A 19,460-nucleotide genomic window follows, 5' to 3' on the forward strand; every position below is an offset into this window, starting at 1 on the left:
TACTTTCTACTTACTGATTTACAGTTTGCCTGAACCGGACTAATCTTGAAAAGCTATTCATGGGAAACATCTTCAATTGCCCTGAAGAGTGGATTCAAACATGATCCGAGGTGAAGAAAAGTAGTTATGACCACTGCCGCCCACAATACCACCCAAACATGACATGAGCTTACCTTATATGGCTTTTGTCCGAAAGTCAATGCTTCCCACATAGTAATACCAAAGCTCCAGACATCAGCCTTGCTAGAAAATTTCCGGAAATTTATACACTCTGGTGCATACCACTTCACTGGCCATTTCCCAGCAGTTCGAGCCTAAGATCAAAACAACAGTAAAACTCTCACTAAAAATTATTTAACAAATGCTCCCTCTATAGCTCAGTGTAACTTCAGTGCTTGGTGTGATGCCAAGATACATAGATCAGGAATGTTCCAGCTTCAATTAGGGCGGCATGGTGATGGATAAGGGGGTGACATTGGGCAGTGAGGCCTACCATTGCCTCACCATCTGAATTTCTCTTGCCCGCTCCTTCCCTGCTCATTGCATGTAAATGGTGTTGAGGGTGGGGCATGGGTTCCCAGCCCATGTCCCTCCCATCCACCCATGCACTCTCCAGGACTGCCAGGTAAACCATGGTGGTAGGTCTGGGGGAGCCCAAAGCCTGCAGTCTATGATTCTATAGAGTCTTTGGGGCCCTGTGCCCCCTTTAAGTGTTCTTAAGACCTCTTCTGATAGCAGTGGTCCTGCTGCAACGGGAGCTGTATCTTCCTGGGACCCAGTGTTGGGCTCTCACTAGGTGGGAATTCCTTAAGGAGTGGGATCAGAAAAATCCAGCCCTCACTCTCTAGCAATTCCCATTAAAGAACAACATGCAGGCCAGCAAGCAACTATGGAGCTGAACCATTGCATGAATCAGAGCCGACAGGAGCATAGGAGAGAAAATTATAGCAAAGAAACCATGAATATGATTTCATTGCATAGCAAAAGAAAATATGACACAATATATGGGTTTTCTTATATAGGATAAATTTACAAAGATAATTTGCCCCAGCAAAAAAAAATATCTGTATATGGAAACATGTGGTTGTAATAATGACACACACAGATAGCAAATTCAATTCCTGGTCTGCACTGGGCGAGCTGGTTGCAATACAGGGCCCACAGTTGGCTTAAGTATCCCTAGGCGAGGGAGGTGAAAAATAAATTAGAATTCCCACTCCTGATCACTGCGCAAAAGCTTTATCAGCCCTTAGCAGCAGGTAGGAGGTGATAGATCACATAATGATGTCATCACGTGCTTCACAGATGTTTGCTTATTCCCTTCCCTGCTTGAACCCAAACTGCAAAAGATCACATTTATAGCACAGTCTTCAGTTCTAAAGTTAGCCATTAGGTGCTGGATGTTGCAGTTCTGTGTCTGAAGTTGGATATGATCTACTATTTACACACCATCTTCAGCAGAGCGGCGAAGCAGAAAATGCTTCGATGTGACGTTAAAGCTGGTGTGCAAATGCAAATGTAATGGATTCAATCATAATATTTTGGTGGTCTTGGAAGAGCCTTCAGCTGCCTTGGATATTCTCTCTGATACTCCTTCCCTAAACCTCACTGCCTCGCTGCTTCACTCTTTACTTTAAAAGTCTGATGAAAACTTAGCTCTTTGACAAAGCTTTCAATCACCTCTCTTAACTCCTCCATAAAGGCTCAACATCTGTTCTTCCCTTCCTCTGTAAAGTGTCTTGGGACCTTTTTCTACATTAAAGGCATTGTATAAATGTGAGTTGCTGTTGTCACATTAGGGAGCAGTAAATTGGCCAGGGCACTCACTCTTTATCACAATCCAGTGACCCCAGCTCATGAGGATGTGTACATATGGCAGGTGAGGATAGAATTTGGCTCAGCTGTGATATCCTTACAGTTGAATAGTGTCAACATTCACTGCCAGACTCACATATGAATAATGGCCATCTCGACATTTAGACAACCAATGCCCAAGGAATCTTGGCCTAGAAATTCAGTAAGGCCCCGCCAGGTCTTCAGCGCCCGAAATTTAGCGCTCGCCCGGATTCCCGCAGCGCCCGCCTGAAATTCAGTTGCGACGGGCCAAGACGGAGGCGGGCGCTACTGCAGGGTTTGGCCGCCTCGCTTGGGGCGATGAAAGTCTATTTCAGGCGTCCAGCTGCCGCTGCGCCACCCGATGCGGTGCGGCAGGCTGGGGTACTGCAGGCCTCCTCCTTCTCTTAAGGAGGAGCTGCCTGCAGCCGTGAGATCGCCGCTGGATTCCCCCGGCAAATGAGCCCGGCACCACGGAGAAGTGCCGGGCTCGCGGGAGTCAGACAGCAATGCCGCGGGGGGGTGGTGCAGGAGTCCGGGGAGGGAGGTGCGGCCATGCGGCCGCCGGGAAAGCGGCCGGCCGCCCCTCCACCTTTATGCGCCGGCCTCTCGGAGCTGCAAGGCCCCGTTTTCCAAACGTTGTTTGCGGCCGCTGCGGGCGAGGCGGCCGCAACTGAATTTGGCCTTCGGAACGGAATCGCGTTGGAACCGGGGCGCTGCGCACACCGATGACGTCATCGGTGCCGGCGCAGCGCTACCGGCTAACGCCGATGTTAGGGCCCAACTTAATTTCGGGCACTAAAAAACTTCCGGCGCAACCCACTCTTTCGCCCCTAAGTGGGCGCAAACGCAACTGAATTTCTAGGCCTATATCCCAGAAAGGAATCAAAGACTTTGAGAGAGTGGAGAAAATTGGTAGAAAAAGCCCTCTGTCATACTAGTGATGGCCTTCATCTTAGGACATATCAAGTTAGTGAGCAAACTGCACACTGAACATAAGTTCCACCACTTTAAACATTCACCCCCTCCACCACCGGCGCACCGTGGCTGCAGTGTGTACCATCTATAAGATGCACTGCAGCAACTCGCCAAGGCTTCTTCGACAGCACCTCTCAAACCTGCGATCTCTACCGCCTAGAAGGACAAGGGCAGCAGGTGCATGGGAACACCATCACCTGCAAGTTCCCCTCCAAGTTACAAACCATCCTATCTTGGAAATATATCGCCGTTCCTTCATCGTCGCTGGGTCAAAATCCTGAAACTCCCTCTCTAACAGCACTATGGGAGTACCTTCACCACAGGGACTGCAGCGGTTCAAGAAGGCGGCTCATCATCACCTTCTCAAGGGCAATTAGGGATGGGCAATAAAAGTTGGCCTTACCAATGATGCCCACATCCCAGGAACGAATAAAAAAAAGTACAAATCAAACCATCTTCAGTTAATAGGATACAATGCCCACAGAATTAACCGTTTTATTTCTGTGCATATTCACACATTGGGGCCCATTATATGCCCTGGATATTTGCTAGCAGCTATGAAGGGACCTCTCTATTGCACCTGGTGACATTTTCTGAGTTAAATTCCACAGAATACTATCTGATTATTCAACTCCAGATTTTCAGTGGATATTTTAACTGTGATTGTCATGAGAAAGTTTACCTTGTAGTAGCTGTCGTCCACACCTATTGCTTTGGACAATCCAAAATCACTAATCTTGGCATAATGTTGATTGACCAGCAGGACATTTCTAGCAGCAAGATCCCTGTGCACAAAATTATTTTCCTCCAGGTATTTCATTCCTACAGAAACTTGGTGCAGCAATTCAACAACGTTGTCTGTGGAAATATGATCTCTGGTAGAAAATATATTAGGGAAGATGTATTTTTAGATCATCTGCTCGAGATGTTTCCTGCCAATAATAAATATAACAACTGTACCTTAGGCTAAAGGATATTTTGTTATCTTTTCTTTAAAAAATCGAGAACAGGGCTATAAACAAAAAATTAACATGTATTGTAAAGTCATATAAAGACATAGGCAAAGTAAAGACATCTAGAAAATGTACAGGAATGGTCTTTTATTGTAAAACTTTGCTCTGCAAAAATAGTTGACCCTGACAATTGCTTAAATTACTAGAGGTCTCCAAGTTTATGAATAAGCCATGGATAATGTTGATCTGTGTTTTGTCACTGTATCGCACAATAGATTGGCATAACATTGAAAAACCTCCATTTTAAAGTGCAGCCCTACTACAGGTACCTGGTTAGAGCAATTTGGTGATGTTAGTAAATTATATTTTTAAAATGTCTCCAGGAAAAACAATAAAATACAGATACCAGATAAACATTTGATCCAGCTTTGAGGCTGAGGATGCACAAATAGTGCGACAGTTTAAAAAAAATAAAAAATAAAAGACCATTGAGATGCGTAACTCATGAAACAAAAGGCCAAAAAAACAAAAAAACTCGTGCCAGTTGCACAGATCATTTGTGGTTTAATTTTTCAGTAAACCACTGAAACTGACTCATTTGTTAGTTTTACTACATGAATTGAGAGTTGTTTTACTATTCAGTGACAAACATATATTCGACCGATAGTTTCTAAGGTGCGATATTCATCATCTAGAATCGGGGCAGAGGGTATTTAAGAATAATATTAACAAATGTAATTAATTACATAGAATGGGAGATCAGGTGATGTGTTGCTGCTGCAATATGTGGGAGCTGGTGGACACCATTGATGCTCACGGTGATCACATTTGCAGTAAGTGTTGGCTGCTCGAGGAATTCCGGCTCCGTGTTGAAGAGCTGGAGTCCGAGCTTCAAACACTGAGACACATCAGGGAGGGGGAGAGTTACCTGGACTCTGTGTATCAGGAGGTAGTCACACCAATTAGATTAATTAATTCAGATGTAGTCTGTGGCTAAGGTCAGGGTGGTGTGACTAGAAGTGAGGCAGGTACGGGGATCCAGGAGGTAGTGTTGGAGGAGCTGCAGCCCTTGCTCTTGTCCAACAGGTTTGAGGCTCTTACTCCCTGTGAGGATGGGAACAGGGACTGCGGGGAGGATGAGCAACCCGGCCACAGCACCGTGGACCGGGGGCCATTCAAGTGGGGGGAGATAAAAGAAATGTTGTAGTGGTAGGGGATAGTATCGTTAGGGGGATAGATAGAGTTCTTTGCAGCCGAGAGCGAGAGTCCCGAAGGCTGTGTTGCCTGCCCGGTGCCAGGGTTAAGGACATCTCCTCTGGGCTGGAGAGAAACTTGGAGTGGGAGGGGGAGGATCCAGTTGTCATGGTCCATGTTGGTACCAACGACATAGATAGGACAAGGAAGGAGGTTCTGCTGAGGGAGTTTGAGCAGCTAGGGGCCAAATTAAAAAGCAGAACCACAAGGGTAATAATCTCTGGATTACTACCTGAGCCACAGGCAAATTTGGCTAGGGTAATTAAAATTAGAGAGTTAAATGCGTGGCTCAAAGGCTGGTGTGGGAGAAATGGGTTTTGCTTCCTGGGACACTGGCATCAGTACTGGGATGGGAGAGAGCTGTTCTGTTGGGATGGACTTCACTTGGCCAGTGCTGGGACAAGAGTCCTGGCGAATCGAATAACTAGGGCTGTAGAGAGGGCTTTAAACTAATTAGTGGGGGGGAGATTTTAAGAGAGCGAAAAATAAAAATGACAGCGGAGAAGGCAATAGAGCAAGGTAGCAGTGGGGGAATTAAAAACCAGAGCGTGTCAGGAAGGGACAGAATGTATAATGATAAAGGTAAAGTAGTAAAAGGGGTAAAAGCAGGAATAAATTGTCAGAAAACATATTTGAAAGTTCTTTATCTGAATGCATGCAGCATTCGTAACAACATTGACGAGTTGACGGTACAAATAACTACACATGGGTATGATCTGGTGGCCATTACGGAAACATGGCTGCAAGATAATCATGGCTGGGAACTAAACATACAAGGGTATTTGACAATTAGGAAGGACAGACAGGAAGGAAAGGGAGGTGGGGTTGCTATGTTAATCAAGGATGGAATCACTGCAATAGTCAGAAATGATATTGGGTCAAAGGATCAGGATAGTGAAATAGTTTGGGTGGAGATAAGGAATAATAAGGGGGAAAAATCACTCGTGGGCGTAGTCTATAGGCCTCCTAACAGTTGCAACCTGTTGGTCGGAGTATAAATCAGGAAATAGTTGGGGCTTGTAATAAGGGAACAGCTATAATCATGGGGGATTTTAACTTTCATATTGACTGGACTAATCAAATTGGGCATGGCAGCCTTGAGGAAGAGTTCATAGAGTGTATTAGGGATGGGTTCCTTGAGCAGTATGTAACTGAACCAACCAGGGGGCAGGCAATCTTAGATCTGGTCCTGTGTAATGAGACAGGATTAACAAAAAATGTCCTAGTAAAGGATCCCCTTGGAATGAGTGACCATAATATGGTTGAATTCCAAATTCAGTTTGAGAATGAGAGAGTTGGATCTCAAACCAGCGTACTGAGCTTAAATAAAGGAGACTATGAAGGTATGACAGTAGAATTGACTAAAGTGGACTGGGAAAACAGATTAAAGTGTAAGACGGTACAAGAGCAGTGGTCTACATTCAAGGAGATATTTCACATCTTTCAAGATAAATATATTCCACTGAGGAAAAAGGGGAATAAAAGAAAAGACAGCCATCCGTGGCTTAGTAAAGTAATAAAGGATAGTATCCGACTGAAAACAAGGGCATATAAAGTAGCCAAATCTAGTGGGAGGATAGAAGGTTGGGAAGCATTTTAAATCCAGCAAACAATAACTGAAAGATTAATTAAGAAAGGGAAGATAGATTATGAAAGTAAACTAGCAAAAAATATAAAAACAGATAGCAAGAGTTTCTACAGCTATATAAAAAGAAAAAGGGTGGCTAAAGTGAAATTTGGTCCCTTAGAGGTTGGGACTGGGAAACTAGTGGTGGGGAACATGGAGATGGCAAAGACGCTGAACAAATATTTTGTATCAGTCTTTACAGTAGAGGACACTAAAAATATCCCAACGCTGGACAAACAGGGGACAATGGCGGGGGGGGAGCTAAAGACGATTAAAATCACTAAGGAGATGGTACTCAGTAAAATAATGGGACTTAAGGCGGATAAATCCCTCGGACCTGATGGCCTACATCCTAGGGTCTTGAGAGAAGTGGCGGTAGGGATTGTGGATGCATTGGTGATTATTTTCCAGAACTCCCTGGACTCAGGAAAGGTCCCGGCAGATTGGAAAACTGCTAATGTAACACCCTTATTTAAGAAGGGAAGTAGACAAAAAGCTGGAAACTATAGACCAGTTAGCCTAACATCTGTGGTTGGCAAAATGTTGGAGTCCATTATTAAGGAAACAGTAACAGAGCATTTGGATAAACAAAGTTTAATAGGACAGAGTCAGCATGGTTTTATGAAGGGGAAGTCATGTTTGACAAATTTGCTCGAATTCTTTGAGGATGTAACATACAGGGTGGATAAAGGGGAACCAGTGGATGTAGTGTATTTGGACTTCCAAAAGGCATTTGACAAGGTTCCACACAAAAGATTACTGATCAAGATAAGAAATCACGGGATTGGGGGTAATGTACTGGCATGGGTGGAAGATTGGCTATCTAACAGAAAACAAAGAGTTGGGATAAATGGTTCATTCTCGGGCTGGCAATCAGTAACTAGTGGTGTTCCGCAGGGGTCAGTGCTGGGACCCCAACTCTTTACAATCTATATTAATGATTTGGAGGAAGGGACCGAGTGCAACATATCCAAGTTTGCCGACAATACAAAGATGGGAGGGAAAGCAGTGAGTGAGGAGGACATAAAAAACCTGCAAAAGGACATAGACAGGCTAAGTGAGTGGGCAGAAATTTGGCAGATGCAATATAATGTTGGAAAGTGTGAGGTTATGCACTTTGGCAGAAAAAATCAAAGAGCAAGTTATTATCTAAATGGAGAGAAACTGCAAAGTGCTACAGTACAAAGGGATCTGGGGGTCCTGGTGCATGAAACACAAAAAGTTAGTATGCAGGTGCAGCAGGTGATCAGGAAGGCCAATGGAATCTTGGCTTTTATTGCGAGGGGGATGGAGTATAAAAACAGGGAAGTCTTGCTGCAGTTATACAGGGTATTGGTGAGGCCACACCTGGAATACTGCGTGCAGTTTTGGTTTCCATATTTAAGATATACTTGCTCTCGAGGCGGTTCAGAGAAGGTTCACTCGGTTGATTCCGGAGATGAGGGGGTTGACGTATGAGGAAAGATTGAGTAGGTTGGGACTCTACTCATTGGAGTTCAGAAGAATGAGAGGCGATCTTATCGAAACATCTAAGATTGTGAGGGGGCTTGATCGGGTGGATGCGGTGAGGATGTTTCCACTGATGGGTGAGACTAGAACTAGGGGGCATAATCTAAGAATAAGGGGCTGCCCTTTCAAAACTGAGATGAGGAGAAACTTCTTCACTCAGAGGGTAGTAAATCTATGGAATTTGCTACCCCAGTGAGCTGCGGAAGCTGCAACATTAAATAAATTTAAAATGGAGATAGACAGTTTCCTAGCAGATAAGGGAATTAGGGGTTATGGGGAGAGGGCAGGGAAGTGGACGTGAGTCTAGATTTGGATCAGCCATGATCCTATTGAATGGCGGAGCAGGCCCGAGGGGCCGTATGGCCTACTCCTGCTCCTACTTCTTATGTTCTTATGTTCTTAAGTTACTCAGAAACACTCATCTCTATGAAAAAGGCCTTTCCAAAGTATCTGGGCATACTCCAGTACTGCAAGATATTGGCCACCTAATTCTGGTGTACAGGAGGAAGTTGAGGGACAATACTCTCAGACTGGTTATGAATAGCTGCTTTCATTATATAAAAAAATACTGTAGAAGTTTTGAATTTTTTATGCAAAATATATTCAAAGCTGTAATTTTTTGCAACTGTACCTCTTTCCAACCTAGTACAGTATACTGTTTCGCTGCTCACGATACGGTCTCCTCTACATCGGGAGATCAAACACAGATTGGATGAATGTTTTGCTTGGAAACTCCGCCATGCTCAATGCATGGTTGATGTTTTTACCAGACAGCCTAGCTCATTTCAAATAAGTGGTATCGGGAATGAGGTGGGCAGAATATCAACTCCCAGTGACAAGTCTACGCCTCTTGGTCACAATAATGAGCTCGGTCGTCTGGTAAAACACCAACAGTGTTCCACATGGACAAGCAGTGGGAAGCTTATTCATGCCTGTTAAACTCCAACAGTATCCTTACGTTAAACTTGGAGGAGGCTTTTAGCATTGACTCTTGCCAACCTGTACCTGTGCTCTCAATTCTTAGATGAGTGGGATGTGTCTCAATGGAGAGAGTGTGTACTTATAACCGTGAATATACTATTTGCTCAAATGCTCAGCAAATCACATTACAGAATGCTCACTTTTTGCCAGACAGAAATTTGTTGAGTGGACCTCCAGCAGCCATCTCCATCACGAGCATCAGATGTTCTGCTTGACACACTCCTATCATTCGCACAATGTAGGGATTGTCCAGTTTCTGCATAAATTCTGCTTCTTTCATTAGTTCTTCCTTTAATGATTTTTCATTATCATTTTTCAGCACTTTGATAGCGACATCGATCTGCTTCCTGGATAAAAGATAAATATACTAAATAGGAGTTGTCTCACCTCATGATTGTGCATAATTCTCTATCTTTTATTAGCTCAGTCAGCCGCTTTTTATTATTTTTTCTTTCAACTGTAATGACTTCCTTAATTTGTCTGTTCTAATAAGTTTCCTTGTTTATTTTCTATTGGTCCACTGAATTTCTACCTTGTCCTATTATCATTCCACTTGCTCTCACTTTTCTGTTATCACGATTTACTTCATTCCTGCATTGATCTGCTGCTATGTTGGTTTATTTAACCGTCTTTCACCTCTTTGATAACTTATTTTTCTGCCTATTGCTCCATCTGTCTTGAAGGCCATGACAGCTGATTTGAATGGCCACACTGCTTGCTGGGTTAACTCACTGAACCCTCAGGGTACTTTTCAAGTGTTATATTATGAAATGTGTTAATTCTGCATATAAATTACTTACTTTCTCATCTTATACACTCCTTTTTTCACACAGCCAAAGTTGCCAGATCCCAGTTCCACTTCATCTATTAGCAGGCATTCTCGCTTCAGGTACAATTTCTTGTCTTTTAACTCTTCAGGGTCACTGTAGGGGCTTACATATGAACTCGCATCCATAGGAAGAATCCGACGTCCTGTACCTAAAGAGTTTTCAGAATAATTAAATATTTGAAGTTTATACTATGCCATTGTTTGAGGGAAATCTATCAACCTTTCAAAATTTGAAACTCTTTATTTCTTTGAATATATTTTGAACTCATAAGGGATGTCAGCGATAGGAAAGGAAACATTATTACTGCTTGAGTCATCCAATGCCATCATCAAGGTTCCCAATTCTGGTCTTACATGGCCAGATCTAGAACAAGACTTTCTGCTCTGTGCCAAGAATATATCTAGCTCCAGTTTCAGATCTCCGGCTGTACCAGTGTCAATTTTGCATTACCCACATCAGCCCATCTCTGTGGTCTCTCTGAGTGAGACTGCCAATTTAGTGCTGAATTATAAGCAGTTTTATGCTGTAGGCCGATATCCAGCAAGAGCTGGGTTGAGACTGACCAAGGTCATTTCGCGGAGCATCCTTATATCAGTGATTTTCAAACATTTCTGTGTACGAGACAGAGGGGGTTGGGTGTCCCCAGTAAGCAGCGACATGTTCCCATAGACCATCTGCAAGTATTGACATATTTCCATCGAGCTTCTGCAAATATTGACAAACTCCCATAGACCTACTGCAAATATCGACACACTCCCATAGACCTACTGCAAATATCGACACACTCCCATAGACCTACTGCAAATATCAACACACTCCCATAGACCTACTGCAAATATCGACACACTCCTAAGGACTTCTGAAAGACAATGTCAGATACCCAAATGACAGCAGTGTTACCACTGAAGAAAATGTTTCTTTTTATTAATGTATGCATAGCAAGCAACAACAAAAAATCAGGAAAATTTAGAATTTGAGGGACAGAAAACTGATGAGCCTGGGGACTGAAAACCATTCCACCAACAAAATAAACTAGATCTTCTGGGACCAGATGCAAACCTAGGAATCAATGAACTAATACCTCTCATATACAACTCAATCCCTGATTTCTTTATGTGGATCAGTTTCCTATTAAACCTTCTGGATTAACTTCTAAACAGCCTCAAGGAGAGATTTTTAAAAAATTTAAATTTCATGCCACTTTTCCCTTGCTGGTTCCTACAGGCATGCTTCCTCTTTCAACTGATTACATAGTTAGGTGTTGGGCGAGTACAGAATTGGGCTCAGTTCTGCTTCTCACTGTAGTCAATTAGGCTGATAACACAGTCAAGGCTGAATAGTGGATAATCGTAATTGGGGTGAGGTACCAGAAGACTTCTGGAAACCATGAACCGTGCCCCAGCGAAGAAGGAGCCAACACATTCAGAAGAGAGATGGGGAGATAATTGGCAAAAAAAAAGATTTTTTTTTTAAATGCCATGAAATGTATCAGCATATTGCCGCACCATTTCGACTTTAACTGTTTCTATGCCTATTACAGTTAACTATTAATCCTGGTAAAAGTGTGCACTGAGGCACAAGTCACTTGCCACCAAATACTGATGGCTCCTCCTTTGTGCCACTGGGCTGGGTTTCTAATGCTAAGCCTATTAAGGTTACTCAAATGCTGAAAGGCACTAATGTAGATGCCAATCCTCTGTGCATTTTGGTGGATATGACCACAAACAGTAATACTAGACAAAGACTTGCCAACCATGTTATCTATCATTTATTTTCATGACCTCAGTTGCGTACAGCTCAACATTGTGTTACTAGAAGCTCACCTCCAATTGGTTCTGGTGTGTATCCATCAGGATTACAGGCAAGACTGACAACACTTTGTCGCTGAAAGTCAAAGACTGATATTATTAACACTTTTAACATCAGTATGCACACAAGCAAATGCAAAACTTAGTGCTTACATATTGGTTATTCTTACATAATGTTTTTCCACTAAAGAACACAAAGACATCAATAGTATTAATGAAGTACTAGAAGATCTCCTGTGGCCTTGCTCACAAAGAGTCTGTGGTCTGGAGTGCAGCTGTGATGTTTAGGCTGGTCCTATTCTAAGCTGAAGAAAGAAATACAGTGAGGGCTGGGATGCAGAACATGGGGCTGAAAAGAAAGAAAATTAGGCAAATTCTAGGCCTACGAAATTAAGTGAGGCTACATCTAAGAATAAAAATTGAAAAGGTAAGTGAACAGTCAAAGATACAGGCCTAGAAATTGGCTGGTGCAAACTGGGCACAGGGAAGAATACGATACTGGGCCTCGGGCCTCATTTACATCAGACTGGCGAACTACAGACTCCTGCTGCGTCGTCAGCAGCAGGCTCAGGTAGGTCTTGCAAGAAGTGGGAGTGATCGGGATGAAGGGGAGTGACTGGGAGAGGACAGGAGCGACTGGGAGGGGGTGACTGGGAAAGGGGTTGAGAGAGCCATCGAGAGAGGGAGGGGTTGACCAGGAGAGAGAGAATGAAAGAAAGACTTGCATTTATATAGTGCCTTTCACGACCACCGGACATCTCAAAGCAGTTTACAGCCACTGAAGTACTTTTGAAGTGTAGTCACTGTTGTAATGTGGGAAACGTGGCAGCCAATTTGCACACAGCAAGGTCCCGCAAACAACAATGTGATAATGACCAGGTAATCTGGTCATTATGTTGGTTGAGGGATAAATATTGGCCAGGAAACCGGGGATAACTCCCCAGCTCTTCTTCGAAATAGTGCCATGGGATCTTTTACGTCTACCTAAGAGAGCAGACAGGTTTAACGTCTCATCCAAAAGACGGCACCTCTGACAGTGCCGCACTCCCTCCGCACTGCACTGGAGTGTCAGCCTAGCTTTATGTGCTCAAGTTCCTTGGAGTGGCACTTGAACCCACAACCTTCTGACTCAGAGGCGAGTGTGCCACCCACTGAGCCACAGCTGACACTGAGGGGTCAAAGCAGTGATCAGCTCGGGGGTCATAGCAGCAATCGGGTCGAGGGTCAAGTCAGCGATCAGGACGGAGGTCAAGGCAGCGATGGGAGCATAAAATTACAGAGACATTGATAGATTAAGTAAGTGGGCAAAACTGTGGCAAATGGATTTCAGCTCAGGTCATCCATTTGTTCACCACCGAGAGCAAAATCCGACCCATTCAGAATTATGAGTGCCTGTGATAAGTTAAATTGAGAAAAACTATTTACATTGGTCAGTGTCAGTAACTAGAGGGCATAAATATAAGATCATGACCAAAAGAATGAAGGGAGAGTTGAGGATTTTTTTTTTATGCAGAGGGTTGATCAGACACGGATTTCCCCCAGGACCAGTGGTGGGAGCAGAATCCACAATAGCTTTCAAAAAGGAAGTTGGGTCAATCTTAAAAATAAGAAAAATTGAAAATGTTACAAAATTGCAATAAGTGAAGAGTTCTTTCAGAGAGCTGGCACAGGCGTGATGAGCCATCTGTTCTGCAGAGTTTCATGATTCCAATACACAGAAGTGTTGAACATGTAGCTGTACTAGAAAAAGATATACTTACGTTGGGAGGAAGTGAAGGCGGTCTCAGCGGTTCTGTGAAATAAAAAGGAATTAAAATGAATTTTGGTGAAATCTTTAACACTCCCCTTTTTTAAAACTTGCTTTTGTAAGGCTGTGCAAATTGGTATTCTAAAACCCAATTGCACAATTCCTTTGTTCTTGCTTGTTTTTTCCCTTCCCTTCCTCTTTAATGGCTTCAATCCTTAATGGAGTATGATTCTATTGGCACCGGGCACTCTCGGAAATCTCAATGAAGTGACCGTTGTTCATAACTGAGCTGCGACAGTGAGTGTTAGTGGGCTATTTGACTGCATAGGGCATCATAGCCAAACCCCCCATCATAATCATAATCAACTTTATTGTCATTGTTAGTGCACAAGTGCAGTACAACGAAATGTAGGCTTGCGGCTCCCGAGAGTGTACATTTAGATTAAGACATTTAAACATTCAACATACATTTGGCTTGTAATACATTAACATAAACATAACCATAATAAAGTGCATTGGCAGATGTGCAGGCTTTAGAGTTTATTTGTGGAGTTCAGTCGGATGACAGCCCTGGGAAAGAAGCTGTTCCTAAATCTGGTTGTACGGGTGCGAATGCACCTGTAGCGTCTCCCAGATGGCAGGAGGGCGAACAGACTGTGGCTGGGGTGGGTAGGGTCTTTGATGATGGACCGTGACCTCCGTAAACAGCGTTTCTGGTATATGTGCTCTATGGTCGGTAGCCGGGTGCCGGTAATGCGTTGGGCAGTTTTGACTGCCCGCTGCAGGGCTTTCCGGTCACAGTAGCTACAGCTGCCATACCATACTGTGATACAGTTCGTCAGGATACTCTCTATTGTGCAGCAGTAAAAGTTAGAGAGGATCAGGGGTGACAGGTTACATCCCTTCAGCCTCCTTAGGAAATATAGGCGCTGCTAGGCCTTCTTCACCAGAGAGGAGGTATTGAGGGACCAGGAGAGGTCTTCCGTGATGTGGACTCCGAGGAACTGAAAGCTGTCCACCCTTTCCACCACAGCCCAATTGATGTGGATGGGGGTGTGACTTCCGCCTTTAGACTTCCTGAAGTCCACAATGATTTCTTTGGTTTTCTTGATGTTAAGGGCCAGGTTGTTATCGGCGCACCACTTCACAAGATGCTGGACCTCCTCCCTGTAGGCTGACTCATCGTTGTTGGTGATCTGGCCTACTACCGTGGTATCATCCGCAAACTTGATGATGGTGTTGGAACCATGAACAGCCACACAGTCGTGGGTGAAGAGGGAGTAGAGGAGGGGGCTCAGCACACATCCTTGTGGGGCCCCCGTGTTCAGGGTCAGGGGGGGGAGGTGTGGTTACCTAATTTAACAGACTGGGGTCTGTTTGTTAGGAAGTCCAGGGTCCAGTTGCAGAGGGAAGTGTTCAGGCCAAGAGTGTGGAGTTTGGTGGCCAGTTTGTTGGGGACGATAGTGTTGAATGCTGAGCTGTAGTCTATGAACAGCATTCTGATGTAGGTCTCTTTACCATCTAAGTGATTCAGTGCAGAGTGTTGAGCAGTTGTGATTGCATCCTCCGTTGATCTGTTTGCACGATAGGCAAACTGATGTTGGTCAAGAGAGGCGGGAACACTGGCTTTGATGTGAGCCAGGACCAGTCTCTCAAAACACTTCATTATGATGGGTGTGAGTGCGACAGGTCGATAGTCGTTCAGGCACGTCACAGCCGTTTGTTTTGGCACAGGAATAATGGTAGCGGTCTTGAAGCACGTAGGGACTACTGCCTGGGCCAATGACAGATTGAAGATGGCGGTGAAGACATCAGCCAGCTGATCAGCGCATTCCTTGAGTACCCGTCCAGGGATGCTATCCGGTCCAGCAGCCTTTCGTGTGTTCACTCCGCGTAGAACACCCCTTACGTCGGAGGTCGACAGAGTGAGCACCTGGTCTTCCGGGGGTGGCAAGGCTTTGGTAGCCGGCTCCCTGTTGTCCCTGTCGAAGCGAGCGTAGAAGTTGTTAAGCTCCTCCGGAAGGGAGGCATCGCTAACCGGGGGGCTGGTGTTTTTGCTCTTGTAGTCAGTGATGGACTGGATGCCTTGCCACATGCGCCGGGAGTCCGAGTTGTTGTGGAAATGATCCTCTATCCGCAGTGTCTGTTTCCTTTTGGCAGTCCTGATACCCTTTTTTAGGTTGGTCCTAGCTGCACTGTAAGCCGCCGCGTCGCCAGATTTAAATGCTGCCATCAAGGAAGTTCTAAAATTTCTCTTTAATATAAAACTTTTATAAATTGGAGATGTTGCTTTAACTTTTTGAATATTTCTTTATGAAAAGAGCATTTTCTGACATGGAAACCTGATACACATCATCAACTGTCCTGCATATCTCTTCCTAACACAATGAAAGTGAATGTGCTTTATATAGCTCATGAGGAAACTCTGCAATTTAGGATGTCTGCTGCAGGAAAACATTACCTGGAGGCCAGGTATAAGTATAAGTATAAATATCTAGGAAAAAGTGCCTTGAATATGATTGGATTGTAGAGAAGCAAGTTATTTAATAACCAATTAGTCACTATCCTCCTGAAGGGGAGGTGAACAGGGTATGTTTGGAGATACCTTAAAGATAACATGCCTGGTGAGGAAAGATTGGAACTAAGTCAATTCTCTGTATGAAATTCGGCAATGCAATACATGAGACCAAGCACGTCTGCAGTACTCAAGAAGACTGCTAATTAAGTAGCCGGTTTGGAAAAATTGACGGCGGGCTGCGAACCCGCCGCATCCCGTCTCCACGCGACTTTGGGAGCTGTCGGGTCAGCGGCTCCCAAGTGGACCTGACACCAAATGTCTGGAGAGACACTTAAGGCAGTTGACAGCTTGTTAATTGTTAACTGCCTGGATAATCCTATTTTAACTGCCTGTTCGGATTTTGCAGCTTTTTCTGCATGCTGCCCGCCTTCAGAGAAACACGCCAGCTGCATTGAGCCGGGTTTAGCAAGGATCTGAATTGTTGGCAGCTGCTCGATCAGCTTAAAAGTGGTCCTGCAATCTCTCATTCTTTCAGATGCCACAACTTAGTGCTTTGAGGTTTGGGACACTTTTTGCAGCGCTACTAATCTTGTGAGTGTTGAGGCTGAAATCCATCTGCAGTGTGAGCTCCTTGGAATACCCTCTGGCCACTTTGTCTGAGCGCAAACAACTTCCATTCCTCGACTGAGATATATACCAGCGGTATGGGAACCATTTATATCCTCTCATTCTGGTCGTCAGGAGGAAGAGCAACCGCGGCAGCAGCACAACCAGGCACAGCAGCAGCACCAACAGCAGGAGCGCCAACCTTCTCTTCACCCACCTGATGATACACAGGGCAGAGGGCATCAGCACAGGGCTGCACCTGGCCGCAGGAGATACCCCCAACACCGGGTTTACAGGCAGAGGATGAGCTTCCTCAACATGAGTGAGCAGCAGTGCCAAAGGAGGTTGAGACTTTCATGAGACATAGTCGCTGACATCTGCGCAATGCTGCACCAGCACCTGGAGCCCAGAGAAGCATATGGACACTCCTTACCAGTGGCTGTCAAAGTCACCACCGCACTCAACTTCTTTGCTTCGGGCTCCTTCCAAGGATCATCAGCAGACATCAGCGGCATCTCCCAGTTGGCCGCACACACCTGCATCATGCAGGCTACCAATGCCCTCTTTGCAAAAGTGCACAATTACATCCACTTCTCAAGCAAGTGTGACTGTGTGTGTGGTTGGCTTTGCAAATATGGCAGGCTTCCCAGTGGTGCAGGACGTCGTAGACTGCGCACATGTGCACATTAGGGCACCCCATCACAAACCAGCTGTATTTGTCAACCGCAAGGGCTTCCACTCCCTTAACGTCCAGTTGCTGTGTAACCACAGGAAGATCATCATGCATGTTTGCGCAAAGTACACTGGCAGTTGCCATGAATCCTTCATCCTGTGGCAGTCTACTGTGCCTCAGCTCTTCAATCCGTCAACACAACTTTCCGGATGGCTACTTGGTGACAAGGGCTAGCCCCTGAAAAAGTGGCTTATGACACCGATGAGGAGGCCATCAAATGCAGCTGAGGAGCGGTACAGTGTGAGCCACATTTCCACCAGAAGCATCATAGAGCAAACCATCGCCTTGCTCAAAGTGGGATTCCGATGCCTCGACAAATCTGGTGGAGCCCTGCAGTATGCACCAGCCAGGGTGTCCAGGATCATTGTCATCTGCTGTGCCCTGCACAACATCGCACAGCAGCGTGGCATAGCGCTGCCTGAGGAACAAGTGGCTCAGCCACAGCGCCTCCTTGGAAGAAGAGGAGGAGGAGGACGAAGAGGAGGAGGGGGATGAGGAAGAGGACGAGGAGGAGGTCGAGAAGGAGGATGAGGACGAGGACGAGGAGGAGGAAGAGGTGGAGGAAGAGGATGAGGAGGAGGTCGAGGAGGAGGAGGAAGAGGACGAGGAGGAGGCTGATGAGAAGGACGAGGACGAGGATGAGGAGGCATGCCTTGCGGGGCCGGTTGTGGCCAATGCAGCAGCACTCGACCACATTGCTGGATCGTCATGCAAGGGATGCACTCACCCATGCCGGATTCGCGTAAGCTTACGCTTCAACCACAGGTGGCTGGCATATGGCTATGAATGTGTGGACGAGCTTCTTAACACGCCATATATCATCTCTCCAATAAATGATGCTTTCCTATCACTGTCAGCAGTACAAATGCAAGTCGCCCTGAGCCTTCAATGTGCAACTTCCATTTCCCAGAACACATAGGCCAGAACTTCAACTCTTTGCCATTACTTTTGTTTAATCACATCACAAAAGGATGACAATCAATACTTTACAACAGAACAAAACACTCAAGTGGCTACCCCTGTGACTATTTGTGTGTTAACTTCCTCTTAGGCGTGCTTCTACATGATGCTTCCCCTGTGGCTTCAGCAGATATAGAGGCACCTTGCTCACTTTGATGCTGCGCCTGCTTAGATGCCTTTTGTGGGCGTCCTCTGGGTTTGGGAGCCTGTGAGGGCTCCTCCACAGTTTGCTCTTCCGGCGGCTGTGCAGGGACTGTGATGGCCATCTCAGTTGGGTGAGGAATCTGGGGCTCTGACCGAGGGCTCTGCAGTGGCATGGTCATGTGAGCATAGTAGGCTGGTGAAGTGATTCAGTACAGAGAGAGAGATGGATATGTAAGGGTGCAAGGGAAGTAAGGGTAAGGTGGGATGTGGAGAAGCAGGCTTACAAAGCAGAGTGCTGGTAATGAGAAGAGAAGGGAAGGGAAGCAGATTGAAGGTAAATGTGATGTGATACTCAATTTTGATGATCGCAGAAGATCATTAAACCATTTTCGGCACTGGACCCAGGTGCGTGTATATAGCGACCTTACGCTTACCTCCTCAGCAATGTGCAGCCAGGCTGCCTTTGTTTGCTGAAGAGGCTTCCTCCGGCCATTGGGGAGGGAACAGAACCTCCCTACGCCCTCTTATTCCCTCCACAAGAGCTTGGAGGGAGTCCTCATCGAACCGTGGAGCAGCCTTGGCTTTGGCAGCAGTCATTGTAGCCTGGGCCCATTCAAACAGCAGCAGAAAGGAGAAATGAGAGGCTGAGTCTACATGGGTCCCTTAAAAACTGCAGCAATGACATCATCAGTGGAGAGCAATAGACACGCTCCCACTCATTGGACCGGCCAGCGCGCACGACGGGACTAATGAGGCTATTAAACTAAAATCGGAAATCGGGAGCGGCTGAAACCGAAAGCGGGAGTGGAACCCACCCACCAGGCAACCCGACTCCAACCCGTCTCCTCTATTAAATTCGTGGCCTTAATATGGTTTTCCACAAATTGCTGGAATGTAGTTTCCTCTTTACAGATCCAGTTTCAGTGCTTTTCTTTGGGCAAGTGGGGGATAGTAGGGATTGACCACAGGAAGGAAAGGG

The 19,460-nt window shown here is 45.4% G+C and overlaps 1 protein-coding gene across 1 annotated transcript in view; it reads right to left on the reverse strand.

Moving 5' to 3' along the window:
- The window catches only part of zap70 (zeta chain of T cell receptor associated protein kinase 70), a 148,685-nt gene that overhangs the window by 16,245 nt on the left and 112,980 nt on the right, over nt 1-19,460 (reverse strand). The window contains exons 6-11 of the mRNA XM_086004737.1: nt 13,534-13,565; nt 11,789-11,849; nt 9,936-10,113; nt 9,276-9,482; nt 3,494-3,686; nt 174-314 (exon numbers count right to left, since the gene is read on the reverse strand). Of these exons, the coding sequence (XP_085860863.1) occupies nt 174-314; nt 3,494-3,686; nt 9,276-9,482; nt 9,936-10,113; nt 11,789-11,849; nt 13,534-13,565 (812 nt within the window). The remainder of the gene's footprint in view (nt 1-173; nt 315-3,493; nt 3,687-9,275; nt 9,483-9,935; nt 10,114-11,788; nt 11,850-13,533; nt 13,566-19,460) is intronic.

The sequence above is a fragment of the Somniosus microcephalus genome, chromosome 13 (assembly GCF_052327205.1).
Source record: "Somniosus microcephalus isolate GS21.2 chromosome 13, FLI_Smic_1.0, whole genome shotgun sequence".
Classification (NCBI taxonomy): Eukaryota; Metazoa; Chordata; class Chondrichthyes; order Squaliformes; family Somniosidae; genus Somniosus; species Somniosus microcephalus.